The sequence below is a fragment of the Girardinichthys multiradiatus genome, chromosome 21 (assembly GCF_021462225.1).
Source record: "Girardinichthys multiradiatus isolate DD_20200921_A chromosome 21, DD_fGirMul_XY1, whole genome shotgun sequence".
NCBI lineage: Eukaryota > Metazoa > Chordata > Actinopteri > Cyprinodontiformes > Goodeidae > Girardinichthys > Girardinichthys multiradiatus.
The window spans coordinates 17,546,518-17,568,395 of record NC_061813.1 but is presented as its reverse complement, the minus strand read 5'-3'; the positions used below and the strand labels follow the sequence as shown (position 1 = coordinate 17,568,395).

The following is a 21,878-nucleotide window of genomic DNA, read 5'->3' as shown; positions in this document are numbered from 1 at the left end:
TCCAAAATGCCTTTCCCACAAGGTTTAGTTCGTGTGGTGATTTATGGTACTTTTATATCATTTATAAAGGAAAAAATCCAGTCATGCTCAGAAACTAGACTTGTAGCATATGCATTAAAAAAATTTAAGAATGCAGCCTTTGCTCCTTAACCCTCCTACTACTTGCAGTGCTGCTGTTTTCTGTATTGTACTTTAAGGTACCATTACAACTAGATAAAAGGCCAATTTCTAAGCTGGTGAAGTATATTATTGTATATGATATTGCATGGGTTTTTCCCATCTATATTTATAATTAAAGATCTTACTTTGTACTCTAAATCACCTTCTATAACATCCTTTAAGCCTCCATTTTCTCACCGATATTTTCAAAGAGGTTTATTGATGGCTGATTTACATGTCATTAAATGCATCACCATATATAGGTTCAATGCTGTTGTTAGCGGGAGAAATCCCACCAGTTCGGTATGTTTAAATATTTCTCCTTTTCACTCGTTTGAAAAACATATATTCAAATCATACTTCAGAGTAAAAAAATGACTTAAATAACCAATAAATTGAAGGACATAACTTAGATAAGCACTGATGAGTCACAAATAGTTTAGGCCGGCCCCCGACAGAAATAAACACTCTAGTGTCACTGTACTTAGGGTATTACAAACTGTAATGCACTCCATGCTGAATCCATAAGAAAAAATCCGGAAGAGCAAAACATTTACACGTTTCAAACTAATTCAGATAAAAACAAATGAATTCTGTGAAGCATTGAAGAACAGACACAATCCTTAAATTATTCAGTAAATATGAAATGGCTTAAGAAAATAAATATTTTACTGTATAAAATAAAAAGAAAGGAAAGGACAGGTTAAATGCTACATTTGTCTGTAGTATTATATAACATTTTGTCTCTAAAGTGACATTTAAGGGAGCAACTAACCTTTAAAATCTGGTTTTTAAACGCAGTGGCCCCTGTCTAAACAAGGTGGTAAGAGAAAAGTTCCAGCCTATTTTTAATGTAAAAACCACACTGTGTTTTTTCAGTAGTCAATTATAATGCACTTTATTATGATAACCTTCTGCTTGATAAGAGAAGACTGACCGAATGTGTTTCAGGTCGGGATAGACGTTGAAGGGCATTCACATTTAAACTAGCTGCACATAATGTTCTTTTACCTTTAACAACATACTTCTCAGTGTGGATTTCTGCACACCAGCTAACCTCAATGCAGTAACGTTGTTTTAGACACGTGCATAAGAGCGATATCGCAAAATCAACAGTGGGAGGAAAGCTGAGATCATATGCATGGCTGGTTCCAGTAAAAGCCGACATGCATTAAGATAATCACCCTTCAAAGCTTAACAGTTAACCATCGGGACCGCTTAACCAAAATAATCAGCAACATTTATTGTAGAATATCAACAGTTTTGTTGCATAGAGCAGTATAACCTTTATCTTAGTTATACCCCTCAGCTACTAGGAAACCAGCAGCATGTGTGAAATTAATGACGGGAAATGTGTTCTTTGTCTTTAATGTTCATTAGCTTTGGTGAAATAATTCACTGCTAATCGAGCACAGGGGCATCCCTACTTCCTCTTCCTTCTCTGACTTTTGACCTCGGTCAGATGCACATCCTCCGGACCCCACATTCACAGCAGAATTTAGCGGAGTCAACAGGGTACTTGGTACCACAGGCGTGGCAGAACTTGCTCTTTATTCCAACGTTGTCAATTTCATTTCCACAGTCAACATCATTCCTGAAAAGATAACAAAGGGCTAAAGTCTTTTAAAATACAAAAAAAAAAATAATTAATGTGTGCCATCTTAGGTAAAATGTTATCAGAAAAATGTTCCACAAAGGCGCCATGTATGAACATTATTCAAATCAGATCAAATTTGTAAGACAATGGATTTTAGATGGAACGCAATACAGCATAAACACCACAAGGGGGTGGTGAAAGTTGGCAAGTATTTCTCCCACAGCCTCTGGAGAAGCTCTAGGTAATTTACCTAGATGTGTAGGTGTCAGCTTTCTTTTTGTTGGCTGCTATTCCTGACGGAGAGTTCCTCGCACACCCGTAGCTTGAGCTTACAGCTCTGATCTTATTTCCCACGCTGAGAAGAGGGAAAACAGAGGCAAGGATATGACATGCGAATCACAGAGAGGACTGGCTTTGCAGACACAGATCTCAGCTCTAAAGCATGCATCTGAGCTCATTCTGGTACATACAAATCTGAGCTACACCAACTTCCTACACTGATTCGATCATTAGTACAGTTTCAGTTACATGTCAACAGCACAAAAGATAATAAGGGTTACTATTTAAATAGACTATACATTTTAAAGTAAGATTGCACACTCTTAATGTAAGACTTGAGTTTTAGTTAAAGAGCAATTTTTTTTTTCTAATGGCATGTTTAGAATGGAAAGTGAAGTAATGCTGGTCTTGAGTCAGATTAAATGTTAGATTAAATGATCCTGTACAGACACACTTTAGTGCACAAAGCAATAAAAAAAAAAAAAATAACTAAGTAAAACTGAAATGTTTCAGACTTCAATCTAATTACAGGTAGAATTGCAGTATTTTCAGTTCCAATATTTTCCAACTTGACTCGAACCTTTTGCCAAAAAGAGACGCAGAACAAAGATTATCATCTGGGCACGAAACTCTGGTAAAAGCAACGACTAAAGGTGAAAGGGTTGATGTTTTTCCTGCACACAGAGTGGGAATTCGGAGCATAACAATCCCATTTAGACATCAGCATTAGATAAATGCAGTCATATCCAATAATACCTGCTTAAAGGTTGTCCTTTTTCAATGGATACTGTTAATCTGACAAATGAGTCCCATTGGAACATATATTCCCACTTACTGAATGTATGTTAAGCATGGATGACCCTGAGCGTGTGGCTAAATGGACTCACCATGAGGGTGGGCTTGACAGTCCAGAGAGATTGCTTCTCACCGAGCCTGCTGGGTTAGCCTTACTTGATGGGATTCCTTAAATGAGTGACGGTGAGAAAAACGAAAAGGCGTGATTATGACGGGATGATTATGGGTATGTCATGCTGTCATTCACATAGTAAACCCAAGACATGCATCTAAATAGAGCTTTTCTCTCAATGGAAAAAAACATCTGCAGAGCATTGCAAAGCAGTTCCTTCAGCCAAGGTTTGATCCATAAAGCAGCACTCCCTTTTCTTTGACATTTGAAAACACTTGCAACTTAACTTCTGTTTTATAATAAACTGCTTGGGTTTTTTAAAGTTTTCTATTTACAGTGTATTTTCTTTCTATACGCACTGCTGCCCACATTTATTGGTACTTCTGGTAAAGATGCGTAAATAGCCTTAAAGAGAAGTAATTATTTGATCAAATTACCATAATTACACACAGATAATTTTAGGGAAATAAAAAAAAAAAAAACTTTCATTTAAATGCGTTTATTAGTGGTGAGAAAATCTCATGTTACAACACCCGCACCACATTCATTACTATCCCTGCTGTCAACATTTTCCTGACAAAATCAGGGGGTTGGGAGAGCACCTAATCTAAACAACTGGTTGGCAAGCAGGCATCTAATGGTTGCTATGGAGACTTGGAAAAAACAAGAAGCCATTCTTTACTGAGCGTCAGGTTCTTTTTACTCTCTTCTGCGCAAACTTGAAAAGGCTTAACCTGGAAGACCGCATGAGGCAGCTCTTTGTCTTTCCTACTTATCTTTGCTTTTATAAAAGACGAACACATGCAATTACAGCAAGTTAACATGCTTAATGTGAAGATCACAGAACTACTGTAAATTACTTATCCTTTAAAATAAGGATAATTTGAATAAAGTTGATTTTTCTAAATCTAACAGATTCCCCTCAAATATATCAACATTAAAAAGGGGTTTGTTCTTATTCAAACTTTAATTAAACATAATCAAACTTAGAAACTATAAATTTTCAGACATTTAAATTCTATACTCTTGCTACACCTTTGTTCCTATGATCCACCATTAGCACAAAAACATCCAATAATCAAAGAGTCAAAGTGTGTTTTACCAATAGCATCTTCCAAGTTGATCAGAGAGACCCGTGGTCCTCTGTGTGTATCTGAGGCCGTGGCTTAGAGGCACACAGGTGTTCCAGGTCTATTTAATAGCCTCTCTTCTACAGGTGACGTCTCACAATTTAGAGTTCCTCTGGAAACATAACTCTCTGCTTTGTCCATCTGTTTTTTTTTCACCCCCAGGCTTGTCTATTAATTTTGCTTTTGCTCTGGATTTCAAGCTAACATCGAGGTTCTTCAACAGTGAGCTTTACCATCCTTCTAAATGCGTATTGTGACGAGACAAACTTGGCTTGTAGTCCAGCCTAGCGACCAGCGGCTAAAATACTTTAGTGTTACACCATATTATACCCCAGGTAAACAAAATGATTTCTAACTAACGGTTCCTACATCCTCAACCTAAAAAATGCAAAGTGCTAATTAGAAAATGTTCTGGTTTTTGAGGGATAGTTAGGAGTACCAATATTTGTGCAACAACTTTGTTTAAAACAATATTTTGTTCTTTCATATAGTTTTTTCCTACTGAATACAGAATATGTACCCAAATTAAAGGATGGATTTTTCCAGATTTAATATGAGATTTAGGACATCTTTACCAATATTATGTCAATATCAGTATCAGTGATCTTGACCCAAGATTTGGAATAAGGCCTACTATCTATGCCCTGGTGTGACCTTCGGACAGACTTCCGGTCAGTTTACTTTTAACAGATAATTTCATATTGGTCAGCATAAAATTATTATTTTATACTGTTACAACCAAGATGTAGTCTTTGGCTTTTCTTGTTTATCATCATGACTTCTGTCTGACGTGCTAAGCTCATAGCTCGGTGGCAATAGCTCAGCAAGAACAAGTTTTGTTTACAGACTCTGCATACCTAATTAGTTGCCAGGAAAAAGTGACAGCACTACCACCCTTCTGAAAAATGTTGGGAGCTACAAGCACCCAAAGGCGAAGCGGCGCCCCACCACCACCACCACAGAGAAAAAGAAGAAAAGAAAGGGAGAAAGGGTAGGTGGAGTGGATTTCCTTCAGATGGCTACATATGTTCTCTTATTTCTCATTAGTGGAAGTCACAAAAAAGGGAAAAAAATTGGGAAAAAAACGAAAAGTCTGGACATAGAATCTTAGGAAAGTAACTCCAATTTAAAATCAGCCACACACACACTGTTGTCTTACTATATGTAGTGAGGACCTTGCATTGACTCTCATTGACGTCCATTGATTTCAATTCAACCCTTTCCATGGCCTAACCCTACACCTACACCTAAACCTAACCATTAGCAGTACATACCTAACCCTACACCTAACCTTAACTCAATTCACACCTTACTCCTAAGCCTAACAACTAGCAAAAAACAAAATGAGGACCATGAAAATGTCCTCACTTTGCTGGTGAAATACGAAAAATGGTCCTCTCAGTCGCAAAAAAAGGGGCAGACACACACTTGCCGACTTTGAATACAGTAGCATATGATGACAGATTAACACAGCTGTGCTGCCTTACCAGTGGACTGTCCCAGGCCTTGTCTCTGAGGTAAACGGGAAGAGGCTGAGGGGATCGTGGATACAGCAGGAGGGTTCGCTTTCTTTACAGAACCAGGAGGCTTAAACTGAGGACAGAAAGGAAGCATAAGAACAGAAAACACATGCAATATACAAGCATCTGTTAATTTACTGTGGCGGACATGAGAAAATGTTGAATGGAAACTATATCTGTGGGTTTAGCTCTTTACCAGGATCAAAACAAATTGCTCTCAAACAGAAGATAAGAACATTGTGTTAAAGCTTATTGATTGAATTTTGAAATACACTGCTCAAAAAAATAAAGGGAACACTTAAACAACACAATATAACTCCAAGTAAATCAAACTTCTGTGAAATCAAACTGTCCACTTAGGAAGCAACACTGGTTGACAATCAATTTCACAGCTGTTGTACAAATGGAATAGACAACAGGGGGAAATCTTTGGTGATTAGCAAGACACACTCAATAAAGGAGTGGTTCTTCAGGTGTTGACCACAGACCACTTCTCAGTACCTATGCTTTCTGGCTGATGTTTTGGTCACCCACACAAGTGGCTCAGGTAGTGCAGCTCATCCAGGATGGCACATCAATGTGAGCTGTGGCAAGAAGATTTGCTGTGTCTGTCAGCGTAGTGTCCAGAGCCTGGAGGCGCTACCAGGAGACAGGCCAGTACACCAGGAGACATGGAGGAGGCTGTAGGAGGGCAACAACCCAGCAGCAGGACCGCTACCTCCACCTTTGTGCAAGGAGGAACAGGAGGAGCACTGCCAGAGCCCTGCAAAATGACCTCCAGCAGGCCGCAAATGTGCATGTGTCTGCACAAATGGTTAGAAACCGACTCCATGAGGATGGTATGAGGGCCCCACAAATGGGGGTTGTTCTCACAGCCCAACACCGTGCAGGACGCTTGGCATTTACCAGAGAACATCAGGATTGGCAAATTCGCCACTGGCGCCCTGTGCTCTTCACAGATGAAAGCAGGTTCACACTGAGCACATGTGACAGACGTGACAGAGTCTGGAGACACCGTGGAGAGCGATCTGCTGCCAGCAACATCCTTCAGCATGACCGGTTTGGCAGTGGGTCAGTAATGGTGTGGGGTGGCATTTCTTTTTGCTCTCGGTGGAGGAGGACACTTTTTCTCTGTCTCCCGCACCCCTCCCATACCTGCCCTGCTTCAGCTGTGTGTCTTGTCTTCTTTTTGGAGCATCTTTTTGCATATCATCCAAACTCTTAGTTATGGATTTGGTCAGCTGGTCTCTCAATGCAATTGATCAAATTTTCTCGACAAGAAGACAGGGTGAAGGAGAGCCCAACTTGTCCGGACTGGACGTTTTTCTCTGGATACACAATGGACTCCTGGCAGAAGTGGAGGATTGTGTGTTTGTCAATAATGTCAGTCGAGGATGTGGAAGATATGTATATAACTGGATGCTTGATATCAGGATTTCTGCTTTTTGGAGTCAGTGGTTACCTGGCATATCGAGAAATTCGGAGAGTGTCAGCAGCTGTTCTGACAATTGTGAGGCTGCCTGGCATGTGTGATGGGATCTTCAAGGCGATCAGCACTCAGACTGAGATGTTACGTGAGCTGAATCGCAGACTGGATGTGATCCTTAGGATCGCAGGCAAGTTGCGGTTCCTGGACTCAGGGGTGAAATGGGATAAATCTTGGAGACAGTTGTTCGCTCGGATCTGGCGAAAGACCAGGAATTTGGCTGTTTGGATTCGCCTTTGAGAAGCTCCAACGAGACTCTCAAGGCTGACGGAAAATTAACAGTCAGCCTAACCAAAATAATTGTTGTTTTTCTGAATCTGGCTCCCCTGCATGGCTTTGATGGCTGGCTATCTTCAACTTCTCCTGGAAGTTATGTAAACATGACGCTCTGCTCCCTCCCTTCCCTGAGGACACCTGTGGACCTGCTCAGAACTTTGTGGCCGGTTGATGAACATTCCAACGTACCATCAAGGACAATGGCCTCTGTGACAGTGCTTCATGGACTCACTTTCACACACACACATGCTCAAGATAAACATATGCACCCCTCACACCACCTTCACCGTTCCCGGCATGATGTTGTTTTGTAAACTTGTTGCTTCTTTGTTCTGAGGTATTTTGCAATCTCAAACTGTATCCTGCTAAGGATAAAGTGTGAAATATGATTTTTTTCCTCTACTTACTAATGTGGCCTCTTTTCTCATCTAGTAAGGGCAGTGCCTGTGAGTGGGCAGCAAAGCCTCGGTGACCCGTCCCCTCCTTGTCTTGTGTCATGATGTATGTTTGGATGGGTTGTACTGGAATTCTAATTTCCCCACGGGGATCAATAAAGTTTCTTTGAATTGAATTTCTTTGGAGGGTCGCACCAGAGGTAGCCTGACTGCCATTAGGTACCGAGATGAGATCCTCAGACCCCTTGTGAGACCATATGCTGGTGCGGTTGGCCCTGGGTTCCTCCTAATGCAGGACAATGCTAGACCTCATGTGGATGGAGTGTGTCAGCAGTTCCTGCAAGATGAAGACATTGAAGCTATGGACTGGCCCGCCCGTTCCCCAGACGTGAATCCGATTGAGCACATCTGGGACATCATGTCTCACTCCATCCACCAACGTCACGTTGCACCACAGACTGTCCAGGAGTTGGCAGATGCATTAGTCCAAGTCTGGGAGGAGATCCCTCAGGAGACCATCCAAAGTTGGATCAGCCTGTAGTGTGTTTTTCCACTTTAATTTTGTGTGTGACTCCAAATCCAGGCCTCTATTGGTTTATAAATTTGATTTCCATTGATGATTTTTGTGTGATTTTGTTGTGAGCACATTCAACTTTGTACAGAACAAAGTATCCAATGAGAATATTTCATTCATTCAGATCTAGGATGTGTTATTTCAGTGTTCCCTTTATTTTGTTGAGCAGTGTATTTTCATTTAAATGAAAGAATGAAAAAATCAACCTTTAATCACCAGTAAGATGTTTACTTTTTTTAAAAGACTAAACTGGATTTTAAATACAAAAATGCACCAATCAATAGACCAGGGATCAGAATCGGCCAAATCTAATATGCTGAAAAATCCTTTTTTGATTATCTACAAATGCAACAAAAATAAGAACTTCTACTATTTTTCGTCCATAAGCGCATCAACCAACAGCATGCACTTTGATTCACTTTTTCTAAGTTCAGTAAAAATCAGATAAAGGTGGGCGTGGCGGGGGCACAGTGGTAAGGAGAGCAACCTATCTCCAGAGGCTACAGTCCTCGACACAGCTGTCACGGGTTCGAGTCCCGACCTGTTGACCTTTGCTGCATGTCTTCTCCTCTCTCCACCCCATTTCCTGTCAGTCAACTTACAGAAAATTAAAGGCCAATAGTGCCACAAAATTAAATAATCAGATAGGTGAGGTCATATGCTTTGATGCATTCATTGGGATAATATTGGAAGTCCTTCCTTATCTGTTGAATTCAAGACTACCATCTCTATCAAAGAACCTAAAACAAGCTTTTCTCATATGTGGTCTTTTGGGAAAAAAATTATTAAACCTGCCGGTGAGTTCGCGAAGAAAATCAGTATCATTCAAAAAAAAATAAAACTAAGCAATATCAATCCATCTCTAGATTTTATTTTTGTGAAGCTCTGTCAGATCTGACTTCTGCCTGTAGCCTTTATCTTCAGAACAACTTCCTCCAGGTGTTTTTAGAAGTCGTTCCAAGCACGTTGTGCTCTGTTTGTTCTTTCTTTTTGTTCTTTCTTTTACAGCTGATCTTAATTGATAACTGAGAAAGTTTCCTACGGTTGATTTATATGACATGTGTACTTCCTGGAGTCCCAGTTTTTCCCAGTAGCGAGAAGCAATTTATTTTGTTAGAAGTAGCATTGCAGTCTTTCTAAACTGACCTTTTTTTCACCATGGTTTTGTGCTTAATATCAGGTTATGCGAGGAACATTTTTCTAGCAAAAAGACAAACTGTGCGCTGTGATTTATTTTGTTATTGCTGTGCGTGTGTGTACCTGTGTGCGACTCGGAGGCTTCTTGGCATCTCCTGACTTGTTTTTAATGGGTATGCGGGCGGCTTGCTCCTGGCAGAATTTGATGTGTCTGTCAGCTGCGTTCTCATTGAACCTCCGCTGACAGTAAGGACACTGGATGTAATCTGAAAAGCAGGTTTAGTAGACATACAGGTTGCTTGAAGAAGTTACCCTTTTTTTAACTTTGAAAATTCATTGAGATGCACGATTCAAAGGACGATCTGTCTATGTTTCTGTTAGTTATCGGTTTCTACACACAAAAAAAAAATTAAAATCAATCCACCTGTCTGTTACCTGGATCATAAGACGGAGGAGGAGGTGGGGGTAATGGTCCCCCATCCTTTACTGCCTGAGTGGCGGCCTTGGCAGCCCGAATGGTGGCGATGAAGTCCTCATGTTTCTTGCGCCAGTTGGAAGGCTTCTTCGGAGGTTCTGCCTGGAAGGACAACAGCATCATAGCAGAGATGGTTTCTGATCAGTTGTAGAGTTTAGAGTTATAACAACCCAAATCTGATACTAAGAAAATCTTGCTATGCAGCCCCGATGCCCAAAATCCCCTTTTTTTACCAATCGGGAATTTTTTATCTAAGCCTAGAATTTCTGACATAATGAATATGAATGACAAATGCAGCAGTCTTGTTCCTTACTGTTTGCACTAAGAGATTAAAAAGAGGAAAACGTCATAATTGCAGTTCGAGTCTTGTCTAAAGCTAATCATTTATGACAGAAATAGTTCACTGCGCTTTGTCTGGACTGCCTCAGTTGCAACATGATAGCTTTGCTGACTTCCTATTTCCTCCTACAGTTGGACTGTTCAAGTTTATTATGTCCATTTGTCTGACAAACAGAGCTGATTCCAACAAAGCAAAGGATATATTTCCCTTATTTTTCCTTTTTCGTTGCAGCTTTTATTGAATGTTCTTTATTTCTCAAGCCTATTTGAGATGCCAGTGTTGTGCTCACTTAACTAAAGGATTTCCCTGATAATACTGTTGCACAAGACGCCAATTTGAAGATGCTAGTTGAAGGCAAGACAGCAAATGGAATACAAACTGATTTTTGAGTCAACTTTAGATCAAATGCAAGCAACAGTGTGTCACTCAGACTGGCCTCATTACAGACATGAAAGTGAAGTCATTTAAATACGCATGGAAGTTTTAGGACAAGTTTTCTGAGAGTAATCCCTTTGACAAGTCTGAAGGGGTTGCAAAAAGTAGTCAGACAGGATTAGCATTTAGAGTCCAGTCACAAGACTTATTTACATGTTAAAAATTCAAAAACGAAATCAAAACAGAAAAAAGCCAGTGATTTTTCTCATTATACTGACAAATATTAGTCGACATGCTTTTCACTACTTTAAACCACTGACTCAAAGCATAGATGTCAGCATTTACAAGGACAGACACTGTGAGCAAAAGCCTTAAAGACAAAGCAGAATAATTTTGCATCTAAAACAAAAATGCATCTGGAAAGAAGTGAACAAAGATGTAATGCAAATGAACTTACTTTCTGTGAGGCAGCTGAGCTTTGCAACTGAAATACAATTGACAGTGTTTTTACATGTGAAAATAAACTATCATCACGAAATGAAAACAGATGGAAACGCAAAGATTTACACACAAGTCATTCATCAAAGTACATATCACAATGTTGAGGATGTTGTAACAACTGATTTAGTACTGGGAACCAGTATTATACTGATTGCAAGTTTTAAAATGGCCATAAACATATTATTGTTCTGAGCTGCAGGATCTTAATTCTACACCCCTTTCACTTTTTAGTGGTGTTTACTACTTTGATATTTAATAGTCTACAATTTATTGAAAAATATAGCGCATATTTAGAATAAAATCTTAAATTTATAACATCCATAGCCTGATTTAAAGAGTTGTCATTGTATTTGCTATATATATATAAAAAAGCTGAAGCGTCTTTATTGCATTTGGGTAATTGTGTCCCCTTCCATCTTCTCAAGGCTTACCTTTGGTTTGATTGGTTTTAGTGTGGAGATCTCTGTTCCTTCAGCTCTCTGTCGACTCGAATCGAAAATCTTTCTCCTTTTAGTTGCTGTCTTTTGGCAAATGTTAGCATGCTTCTCCTATATACAAAATACAAAATAAATTTGAAAAAGACCAGATTTCTTTGTGGTTACTTCCTTGAGTTAAATTACTCAAATTTCTTCAGTGCATAGTTTAAATAGTAATGACACCGAAAGCCTTTTCAGCTTAAAATGCTGCACAAACATAATGTATTCATGCAACATTTATCAATAAAATTGTTCAGTGTCATACTAATGTTATTATGCAATTGATGTGACAATGCTTTTATCCCAGAATGAAATATCTATCACAATTATCTAAATATGTGTGCGTGAATACAGAAAAATAAGGTTCCTATACAATAATTTTACAAAAATATGTTGAACTACTTAGATTATGTAAAACAGGTCTGTGATGTCAATAGGTTTGTGTTTTTCTGTGAATTATCATTTCAGCTTCCATAAGGCATAAACATGACACAGAGCCACCCTCAAGGAAAAACCTACAAAAGCTTTTCACCCTGATATTGTTGAGTTGTTATTTATCCAAACAGCTGATTATCTGTCAGCTGATAAAACCAGAGGGAAAGATATGATCACCTAGCAACCTCAGCAATTCTAAACACTTCCTGACTGCTAAACTATAAAGACTGGTCACAAGGTTTAGCTGGAATAAAACCACATCAGCATCTTCCAAATGGCTGCATGTTACAGAGAAGATGGTTGTTTTATTTACCAGGACTTTGGGGAAGAACCATCTTTTACACGTTTTGCACTGAGACAGACCCTGAGCAGGAAGAGCATCAACATCTGCAAGAAGAACAGATTAACAGACGGACCGATGCTAACACTTTGCTTTATGATCCAATGCGTAAAAAGATGCTTTGCTTGTTATTCTGTGGTTAATGATCGCTTTGGGCCCCAAATTATTGCATTTGGACGATTTGTGCTTGGACAATAATCCAGCCAGAATATAACACAGTACGCCTAACTCAAGACTCGATGTACATGTTAACAAATGCTACAAATAACGAACAAATCCAAAACCGTACAGAGAAAAAGATGATTGTTTATTCAGAATAATTCATTTCTGACGACGCCCAGGTTCAGTTCATTCATTCATTCATTAAAAGGTTCCGTAGATAGCACTAAAGCTAACACAGGGTAACTGCTGTGGAGGTAAATCACACCCACCCACCCAGTCAGCAGCTAGCTTCATCTCGATCCCAACATTACCTAGCTGTACTTGGGCTAAATCCCACAGAAAAGAGGTCGCAAAGGAAACAATGATATTCCAAATGTTAATTCTGGATATTTAACGATGAGACGTTGCGAGGTTGAGTTTGGCAAACATATCCACAATGAAAGAACCGGGCAGCTATTTATTTTTTTTTACCTTCAAATTCTTCCATCATAAGGTTATTCTCTTGTCTGATGCTGCTGCTGTGTTGACGCCAAACGGCCCAACATAACCTAGACAACGCAGAGCATTCCCTCCATCACACTTCCGGCTTCGCCAAAAGGACCAAACGTGTCAGGAATTTAGGACGAAGCCCTGCTTTTAAGCCTAAAACATAAACTACTAAATAACAACAGCTAAGTAAGAGTTCAATTTGTTTTGAAAATGTTTCGTGCGATTATAACGTCCACAAATGTTTCTTGTTTATTCATTTTTTTAATGGGTGAAGCTTATACTATTAATATACCATACGCATACAACAATAAAAATACATTAATGATAATAATAATAATGCTTTAGCAATGTAACGTGATTATAACATAATTATCTTGACATGAATTGTCTTTGGCTACCCAAAGCAACTGGGATTTTAACATCAGCGTTTTCTATTGGTTGTTACTTCAGTGCTTTGGGTTAAGTATTGCAGTTTGTACCGTAGACAGTAAATAGGCGTGGAAGGCAAGCTTTTGCTGATCGAGGACATTATTGTGGCATTGGGAGTTTCTATTTATTAATTTATTTGAAAAAATATATAAATAAAACACTGGTCAAGTGGCCTGCTGGTCCATGGGAATCAAACATGTTCTATTACTTTCTCAAAAATCAGGCCCTTTCAGGCGTTATGATATTGTGTACTTGTTTCCCTACGTGAGTGGATGAAAGGTCTAGTACTAGTTAACCATTAATAGAATAACACTAAGCCTGTGTTGCTTGACGCCAATGTGGATTGGGTCTGTTCTTCTTGTAAAATGCACTGAGATGTAATTTGTTGTGAATTATTGTTATATAAATAAACTGAGCTGAAATAAATAGTACCAATAATTTGTAATATTACTTTTATTTCCAGACAAAGAAAACAAGCATTGTACTGTCTTGCTTGCATATGTCGGGTCAAACATTGGCTCTGTGCAAACACTTGGGAGTTCCCAGTTTGCCAGATGGAGAACATGTGTCATCTGAATGAAGGGATTCACAAACAGCTGTTACTAGTAAACACAGAACTGAAAGGCTGCATCTCCGTTCATTACAATGAGTTCACTGTTCTGACACTGGCTGTCCTTGCTGTTTCACACAAAGGACTACTACTAGTAGCAGCCAGAGTTCTACTTTCTTGTCAGTGCTGCCAATGCTTTACAACACTTGAGCGATTTTTAGCACTCGAAAGGTTCTTCAGAGGTTTTTCAGTCAATAAATCAGAATCTCTACAGCCTCTTGATTCTGAACTGTGAATAAAAACAGGCTAACTTACTGAATGGATAGACTGTTGTGTTTACACAGTAGAACTAGAACTTGGAAAGAGAATTTAGTAGAGCTCTTCTGACTATATTTTAAACAAAATTAAGATCCCCACCGTTTGCTTTGTTTTTACAAATAGATGTGACCAATTCAAATGGTTTTGAATAATCTGTTCAGCACAGGATTATCCAATTCAAGTTGGAACAGTCTAGGTATCTAGATTTTCCATTGGATTTGGTCCAACATTATTGCAATTTAGGTTAGAATAGAAATGTTGAATCATACCAACATCATTAGTCGCCCACCCACCCAGTTATATTCTCACAGTGCATACATTGCAGGGGGCGCCCACTCTCCATTCACCGGATATGGCAACAAAAAATAGGAAACGTGTTTAGGAAACAATTTACAGATGACTTTTGTTTAAGCGCTGGGGGATGTGCCCTGACACAATGGCACCCTGAGTAGTGAGCCATACTGCCCATATCAAAAATAGCCATGGAAGAGGTGATTTGTCTTAAAGCACTAAAGCAGCCTTTAAACAATTTGTGCCTTTGTATTTACTTGTCGATTTTTTTTTTACTCTAAATATAGCTTGGCAGCTATATATCATATATTTGCACAAAAAGGTGATGTCCAAACATGAATTTAATCGCGTGGCTTGAGGGTTTTATTTTGAAAAACATAATCGGAACTAAACGTACTCTTGCTTCTGCTTCACGCCATGAACTTTTGAATTTGAACCCAGTGGGGGAAGCCAAAGTGCCAGGATTTAGGCTGCATTGACTGATCCTGGTGAATATTCGGAATCCGTTAAATCCAGACAGGTACATTTTTAACCATGACCGGGATCAGAGGGTGCATGTGGACTAATTTCACGCAGAGCGTCTTTGTATGCTGTGTTTGTGTGACACTGACCTATCTCTGCTTCGCTGGGGTCTTTGTCAGAGGCAAATGGCCGTTATATTATAAGTGAAATCAGCTGGAATCTCACGATCCTGCAGCGGTATTTATTATTAAAAAATATATATTCTTAAGGCTCACTATTCCTACATAGTTTCGACATTTTAATTTAGCACCCTGCATGATGAGCACAACAATGATGCGCCTCCATTTAATACTTTTTTTTTATTATTAAAATTGTTGCAGGATATATATTTTACGAGTTAGTGTAAGCATTACTGGATGAAAGCAGCATTTAGTATACGTAAATATTGATATATCGTCCATAAAACTGCAGGTACGATTGATTCCAAATAAAAAGCAAAGATAAAATGGTCATTTGTAATATTATTATCACAAACTATATGTGCAGGCTTTTACTATAGGCGCTCACTTGGAGATAAGACCATTATTTACCCTGCTTAATTGTTTGCACGTCAACATATTTTACAGTTTACATTAGCCCCAACATTAAATTCCCTTATTGACAATCACATTAGGTAATGTGTGTTATTTGATAGATAAATAAATAGCATGCGAGGTAAAGTGTTGTGGTCAGGTGAATATATATTTGGAGATTGGGTAGTTTCTCTGACTTCGTCATTTGCTCTTGCCATCTTGTCTGATGCAAGGCGCTTTAAAACAGAAGGGGAAAACAGGCCAGGATTAATTGGTTAAGTCTAGAAAATTCTCGTAGCTACTTGTTAGGATTTATTTGCAATTACCAGTGGTGTTTGTTGATATGAGTGAGCCCTGTCAGGGCTGGACAGCCTTAGAGGTGGCTAAACCTTTGACAAAAAAGATTTATTTTTTAAAGGACTCCACACTGCATTTGAGCATCTACAGTGGGGAGAACAAGTATTTGATATACTGACGATTTTGCAGGTTTTCCCGCTTGTAAAGCACATAGAAGTCTTTAATTTGTTATCATCGGTACTCTTCAACTGTGAATGACAACATCTAAAACAAAAATCCAGAAAATCACAGTGTGATTTTTAAGTAATTAATTAGCATTGTACCTATGATTAAATAGTAAGGACTTCTACATGCAAGTTGGAAAACCTGCAAAATCGACAGTGTATCAAATACCTGTTCTCCCCACTGTATTTCTTAAAACACAGTACACCTGCAAATCATAAATTAAGATGTTTGAATCTGATTGTCAAAAAAAAAAGAGGACTGAATTTTTGATTACACTTGTCTACAAAGAACAACAAAACAAGTTCAGATATACAGTATATTCTGTTAGAATTCAAGGGCCTTTGGGGCCTGTGGGCTCTAAGCAGCAGCTTACTTTGCTTGAACCTCAGGCCAGCTCTCGATAAGACAAAGACTATATAGAATATGGCCTCTGTGGGGAATGTAAAAACTAGCTCTTTACTAATGGAATCAGTGCTGATTCTCTGTTTTGCAGCAAATGAAATGGTTTTCTCATGACAGAGAAGGCAGAGGAGCCCACTTGACTCTTACCTTGTTGTGTATTTTGCTGTGTTTTAAACACTCGTTTGGAGGCTCCAGGCCAGGACACCTATCTCAACTGTCAACTAACATTTCAACTAAGTATAAAAACAGATAACATGTGTGATGAATGCTACTTAAAGCTACAAAGAACACTCAGACTGTTGAAAATAACTATAATAGATGCATCTGTAGTGCTAATGGTTAGGTGTGTGTGTTTTATATGAAAGTTATGGGACTTTTAGAATTAAATTCAGATGAGTGGATAGTTTACGATGTTGCAGACTATCCATTATATAACCTGGCATGAGGGCTACAGACAGACTCATAAAGGTCGGGTTATTTATGTTTTTTCTTATGTGAACTTACAATTTAGAAGGATGTTATCATCCCTGACTTAAATGATTACATTTTCCTTCATGCTGTCTGTTGCATCTCACCTGTCTCTGTGCTCAGCCTGTCAGTTGTACAGGCAAGGCAACTGTTACGTTTTTGCCATTTTTTTTACACCATGTTAAGAATGACAGGTGAATGGGAGTGTGCTTGAATGATGACAGACAAGATGTCCAAAAATTGCTTTAGTCAGTCATTGCCTATGCAGCTATTAGAAATACCCATGAATGGATGTTTGAGCCAGGCGCACTTTGTGCATTTTCTTCATTTCTAAAATACATTTTTTAAAACAAAATCACACTTTTAAGTGTGTGGGAGTTGTCATTGTCTCAGGAAACCTAGATTTTCTGTTTGTGGCTCTAAATTGTGAGTTTGTTTGTTTTGTAATGCAGGATTTCCAGTTGGCACAGTAAAAAAGAAATCTCAGATTGATAGATTTCAAGTAGCGGAAAAAAAAAGGCTGAGTGTGCTCATTGCTAAAGGGCAGCCTTCTCCAGCTGGATTGATACAGAGAGCTGGCCTGTCAACAGAAGGGTTTAATCAACATCTCAGAGCTACACAATATCAATGTACTCTAATGTGCAAAGTGACGCCTTCTTAATTACCCCTTTGACCGTGCATTTTTGGTTGCTGTCTGCATCTGTCCAACACCACCTTTCTTCAAGTTCTCTTCTCCTCTGTATTACCGCCCACAGAGTGTCTCTTCTTTATCTTTGTAGGGTTGCCTGTACCCTAGACTGAGATTAAAAAAGATTAATCAGGGATTAGGTTGTGAAATAAGAAGGAACGGAGGGATGTATGGAACGAGCGTCTGAAGTGTGTCTCACTTTCTTCTGATGTGTCCTCAGCACACACAGTTACTCGAGAGAAAAAAAAGAAAAGCTCAAAGACTTCTCTGAATTTTGTAATACTGTCTTTAAATGCAGTACATGTTTACATCTGTGTGCCCCTTGAGCTAGCTGTCAGCATTTGTTGCTGTGTATGAAAAAGGCAATGCTATGGTGAGGTGTGTCAATGATGACAGATGTGGAGGCAACTTACGAGGACTTCATCGCTTCTCGGCGATCCGGCCGCAGGAACGCCATCCATATCATCCCAGGAAGCCCAGGAGTGCAGGGGGCCACGGACCTGTCCCAAACTCTGGCACAGATTAATATCAACAAATCTGGTGAGAACTAGGAATTTAATTTGGGCTGTGCAATATTCTATAGTTTTCTATGAGATATCTGGAAGGAATTTATGTATCTATGCATACATGCAAGATTCAAGCCTGTCTGCCAAAGCTATATCCATATACATCCTTACCCATATGCAACCTCCCAGCAGTGTAAAGAATGGTACTCAAAGATTTATCAGACTGTCTGTGATGAAAAGAAATATCCCAATTTCAGTGCTGCATCTCTGCATAGCTTTTTTTTCTCAAAACACCTCGGCTCCACCAAGGTCAAACAGACTCACTCTGCACAGAAAAGAAGGCTCTAAAATGTAATAAGAATGAATCGGTGCCCCACTCGTGACACTTCTCATCTAACTGTCCCTGTTTATCTTTATAAGGTGATGAGGAAGATGACACTGAGAAAGGCCAAGACTCTTGTGCGAAAGAAGAGGAGACTCAAGCTGAAGGGTCCTAAGTTGAAATTGGGACCATGGGGGGGACTTTAGGAGGCCATTATGGTCCCAGAATAGTCCAGTTTTCGACCCTCTACTGCCATCATCTCACCAGCGTTGCGCCAACTGCAGTGCAGTCAACTATATATTAATGAGTATGTTGAAAGTAACAACGTTTTCTTGCTGCATTTGTTTTTGTGGGCAGTGATACAGGAATATAGCATGATATAAACAACTAAATCCAGTCCTTCTGTACTGGTATTATTCACAAGTGTAGAGAGGGGAATGAAACATATACCAAAAGGAAAAGATCCCCTAAGGATTTTTTGAGGCAAGCTCATATTAAGAGTTGCTACAAGGTTAAGCTTGTGTCCCTTCGCCTTGTTCTGCTTTGACTCAACCAGCACTCATTTATGTGAAACACTCCCAGGAAATAAAAACACTTCATATCGTGCAACGCCTGTAGACATACTTCCTCTCTCGATGTTTGCAGTCAGCTTATCCCTTGCTCTTTCAGTAATCTTTTGCATGTTTTCCACTTCTGGGCCATAGATCTAGTTTAGTTACTTAATTGGCTTTGTTGACTTTCTCTTTGTCCATCTGCCTTAGGGAATCTCAGATGCAGCTGGTGCAAATGATGATTAGTTAATGCACTTTTAGGCCTGAAAAGTAGCATTTTAAATTTGCAGGGTTTCTGAGGCAATGTGTAGATTAGAGGTCATACTGTCAGTTTTTTGTTTTGTAATTTTTCAACATTCAGTCTTTTTTTCTTCAAGATCTTCATATGAATCTCCAATCTTGTAACATCTAAAGGATTTTGTAATGTAGCTTTCTTAGCCATCTTTTACAGATGGAATTTTTTGCACAAATAAGTCATGAATTCTTAATATTGTTTATATTATTTGGGCAATTACATCTTAGGTACACATCTGGACTAAGTTTTGTTTTCTTACTGCAGTATCATGCCTTTTGCTATCTGTGATAAAAACAAATCTTCCTCTAAAATCCACATTCCTGGTCTCTAAACAGTAACACACTGTCATGTATCATATAAAAATGGTTGTTTGTGTATGTTAGCTTGTTAAAAAAATATTTGTGGTTTTGTGCAACCTTAAGAGAATAACAGGTATTTTCTGCTGGACAATGGAAAATGCACTACTGATGTCACTCAGATCTAATCATGGGTGGATTATAATTTATTATTTATTTACTTTTGATGGGATGACTGTTGGGCTTGTACACTCTGCTTCTAAACCTTTTTATAGTAAAAGAAGAAAAACAACAACTTAACAACAGCTAAACCGAAAATATGCAGAAGATGCTGTGAAATTGTTTAATTCAGTGGTATTTAAGTATCTGATAATTTTTTTTCTCTAAGATTTGAGGCATTATTCAGAATAATAGTGGTTAAAAAATATTTGTACAGCAACTCAGGTGCAGTGTGTTTTAATGACTAGAACTTTTGCAATGTCTCTGACTGCCTTCAGTAACTCAGGCACAACACGTTTTGAAATGTTTACAGTTTATTGACAGCAGCTGGACATTTTTTGTAAAGTCATGTCATTTAAAATAACTGGATGAGAAGTTTGGGTGTGCAGAAACAGCATGGTCGATGCTTCCCTCTGGTGGCTGACCACACCTGATCTTCATGAATAAAGAGCCATACGACAAAAGCTGTTTTGGATTACTGTGAATTAAAAGATGATGTCCATTTATAGTTGTGTTGAAGCATGATGAATAGCCACACATAGTGAATGTCATACAAGGCATATAATGCTTGATGCATTTGAACAGTTTTTTATTTTAATGTTTTGGTTTTTTGTGATGGACTGGCGACCTAACACGGTGACCGTTGGACATAGGCTCCAGCCTGCGCCTCCAACACCCTACAAGAATAACAGGGTATAGAACATAGATGGATGGGGGCTTTTATGGGGGTGGGGGCTGAGGGTATTATGTGTAAATGACTAACCTTTTCAATGCGTTTTAGAAAAAGGCCATGCCTAAAAAAAATAAAAAATTTAAATGAACTCTACCAACTTCAGCAACAAATGGGGTCAAGGAATCAGCCACGATTATGCCATGATCTTGTAGATGACTGTAGATGAAGTGTTTCGTTTCTCCGAAACTTGCTAAAGGATATTTATCCAAATATGCATAGAGGTTTGTATATTTTTGAGTGTGTATGTAAAATGTAAAACTTGTGAGCAATAGTAAAAAATGTCCACAATAAATGACAACAAAAGCAGTTTTATGCTTTTTATGTAATGTGTTTTATGAATCTACCTTGTAAACCTGCCCCTCCCAAAAAAACAAAAAATTTTCCAAATGCATCACTAAAAGCCCCAAATTAATATAACATATTCTGATGACTGTACATTAACTTGATCAGCACTGTATGTTTTGGAAAATAATTTGATATTGACCTGATTTGGATTATTGGCAAAGAGTGTGGTAGTAAATACAGTTATTGTTGATGTTGTCTATGCACTGATAATGCTGCAAGTAGTTTAATCTAAATTTAACCTATCGTAAGCACTGAACACGAGCAATATATCCCAATTAGAGTACAGATGAGCAATCGTATTTTACAGATGTCAAACTCACAAAAGATTAAATCGGCATTCAGTCTTCAATATGAATAGCTCCTATTCCAGCATGCAAATACAAGAAAAAAATAGAATGACCATCACCATTGTTTATTCACAGCAATGTTTGTCCACAAATTACTTATTGACAGAGAAGATAAACAGAAGTCAAATACACTGGCATCAGAGATATAAATTCCACTGTCAAAAGACATGAAACTGTCTGTGTTATAAATCTGCACCTTTTCACAGCTGTTTCCAAAGTGTTTTACAGAGAAAAGAAAAATAGACAGAAAAAAGCAAAGAAATGCTAATTAAAATAACACTTGAAAAGATCATTTATATATAAAATAATTACAACCGAAAAGGTCGATGCAAAGATAAAATTTATTAAAATACGCTTTCCCTATAATAAATAAAAGAATGAAAAATGCAAGACAAAATGCACGTTAGGGGCTTTTAACAATAAACTCAAAGGAGGCCTTAGTAACTAAAAAGAGCCTCCTCTCCCTCATTTGAGTCTTTACTATAATCAGGAAATTACTATTGCAAGAC

General features: G+C 38.5%; 2 protein-coding genes across 2 annotated transcripts; one reads left to right on the top strand and one right to left on the bottom strand.

Annotated features, from left to right (window-relative positions):
• Positions 1-1,041: 1,041 nt before the first annotated feature.
• On the bottom strand, positions 1,042-13,150 carry zc2hc1a (zinc finger, C2HC-type containing 1A). Its single transcript, XM_047350534.1, has 10 exons — positions 13,036-13,150; positions 12,376-12,449; positions 11,583-11,699; positions 11,108-11,134; positions 9,896-10,037; positions 9,584-9,726; positions 5,560-5,665; positions 2,923-2,998; positions 2,007-2,111; positions 1,042-1,753 (listed from the first exon to the last, which is right to left on the bottom strand). The coding sequence occupies exons 1-10, from the start codon at positions 13,052-13,054 to the stop codon at positions 1,618-1,620; spliced, it is 945 nt and encodes a 314-aa protein (XP_047206490.1). The 5' UTR covers positions 13,055-13,150; the 3' UTR covers positions 1,042-1,617.
• A 1,902-nt stretch (positions 13,151-15,052) lies between these two features.
• Positions 15,053-20,450, top strand: pkia (cAMP-dependent protein kinase inhibitor alpha). Its single transcript, XM_047350208.1, has 3 exons — positions 15,053-15,161; positions 18,118-18,295; positions 18,682-20,450. The coding sequence occupies exons 2-3, from the start codon at positions 18,142-18,144 to the stop codon at positions 18,756-18,758; spliced, it is 231 nt and encodes a 76-aa protein (XP_047206164.1). The 5' UTR covers positions 15,053-15,161; positions 18,118-18,141; the 3' UTR covers positions 18,759-20,450.
• The last annotated feature ends 1,428 nt before the right edge of the window (positions 20,451-21,878 follow it).

Bases quoted from the DNA above. Each gene is read 5' to 3' on its own strand.
- pkia (XM_047350208.1), top strand. From the start codon at position 18,142: ATGATGACAGATGTGGAGGCAACTTACGAGGACTTCATCGCTTCTCGG. The intron at 18,296-18,681 runs GTGAGAACTAGG...TATCTTTATAAG, and splicing joins GATTAATATCAACAAATCTG to GTGATGAGGAAGATGACACT.
- zc2hc1a (XM_047350534.1), bottom strand. The intron at 11,700-12,375 runs GTAAATAAAACA...TTTTGTATATAG, and splicing joins GGTTCTTCCCCAAAGTCCTG to GAGAAGCATGCTAACATTTG. The intron at 5,666-9,583 runs GTACACACACGC...TTCTGTCCTCAG, and splicing joins AGCCTCCGAGTCGCACACAG to TTTAAGCCTCCTGGTTCTGT.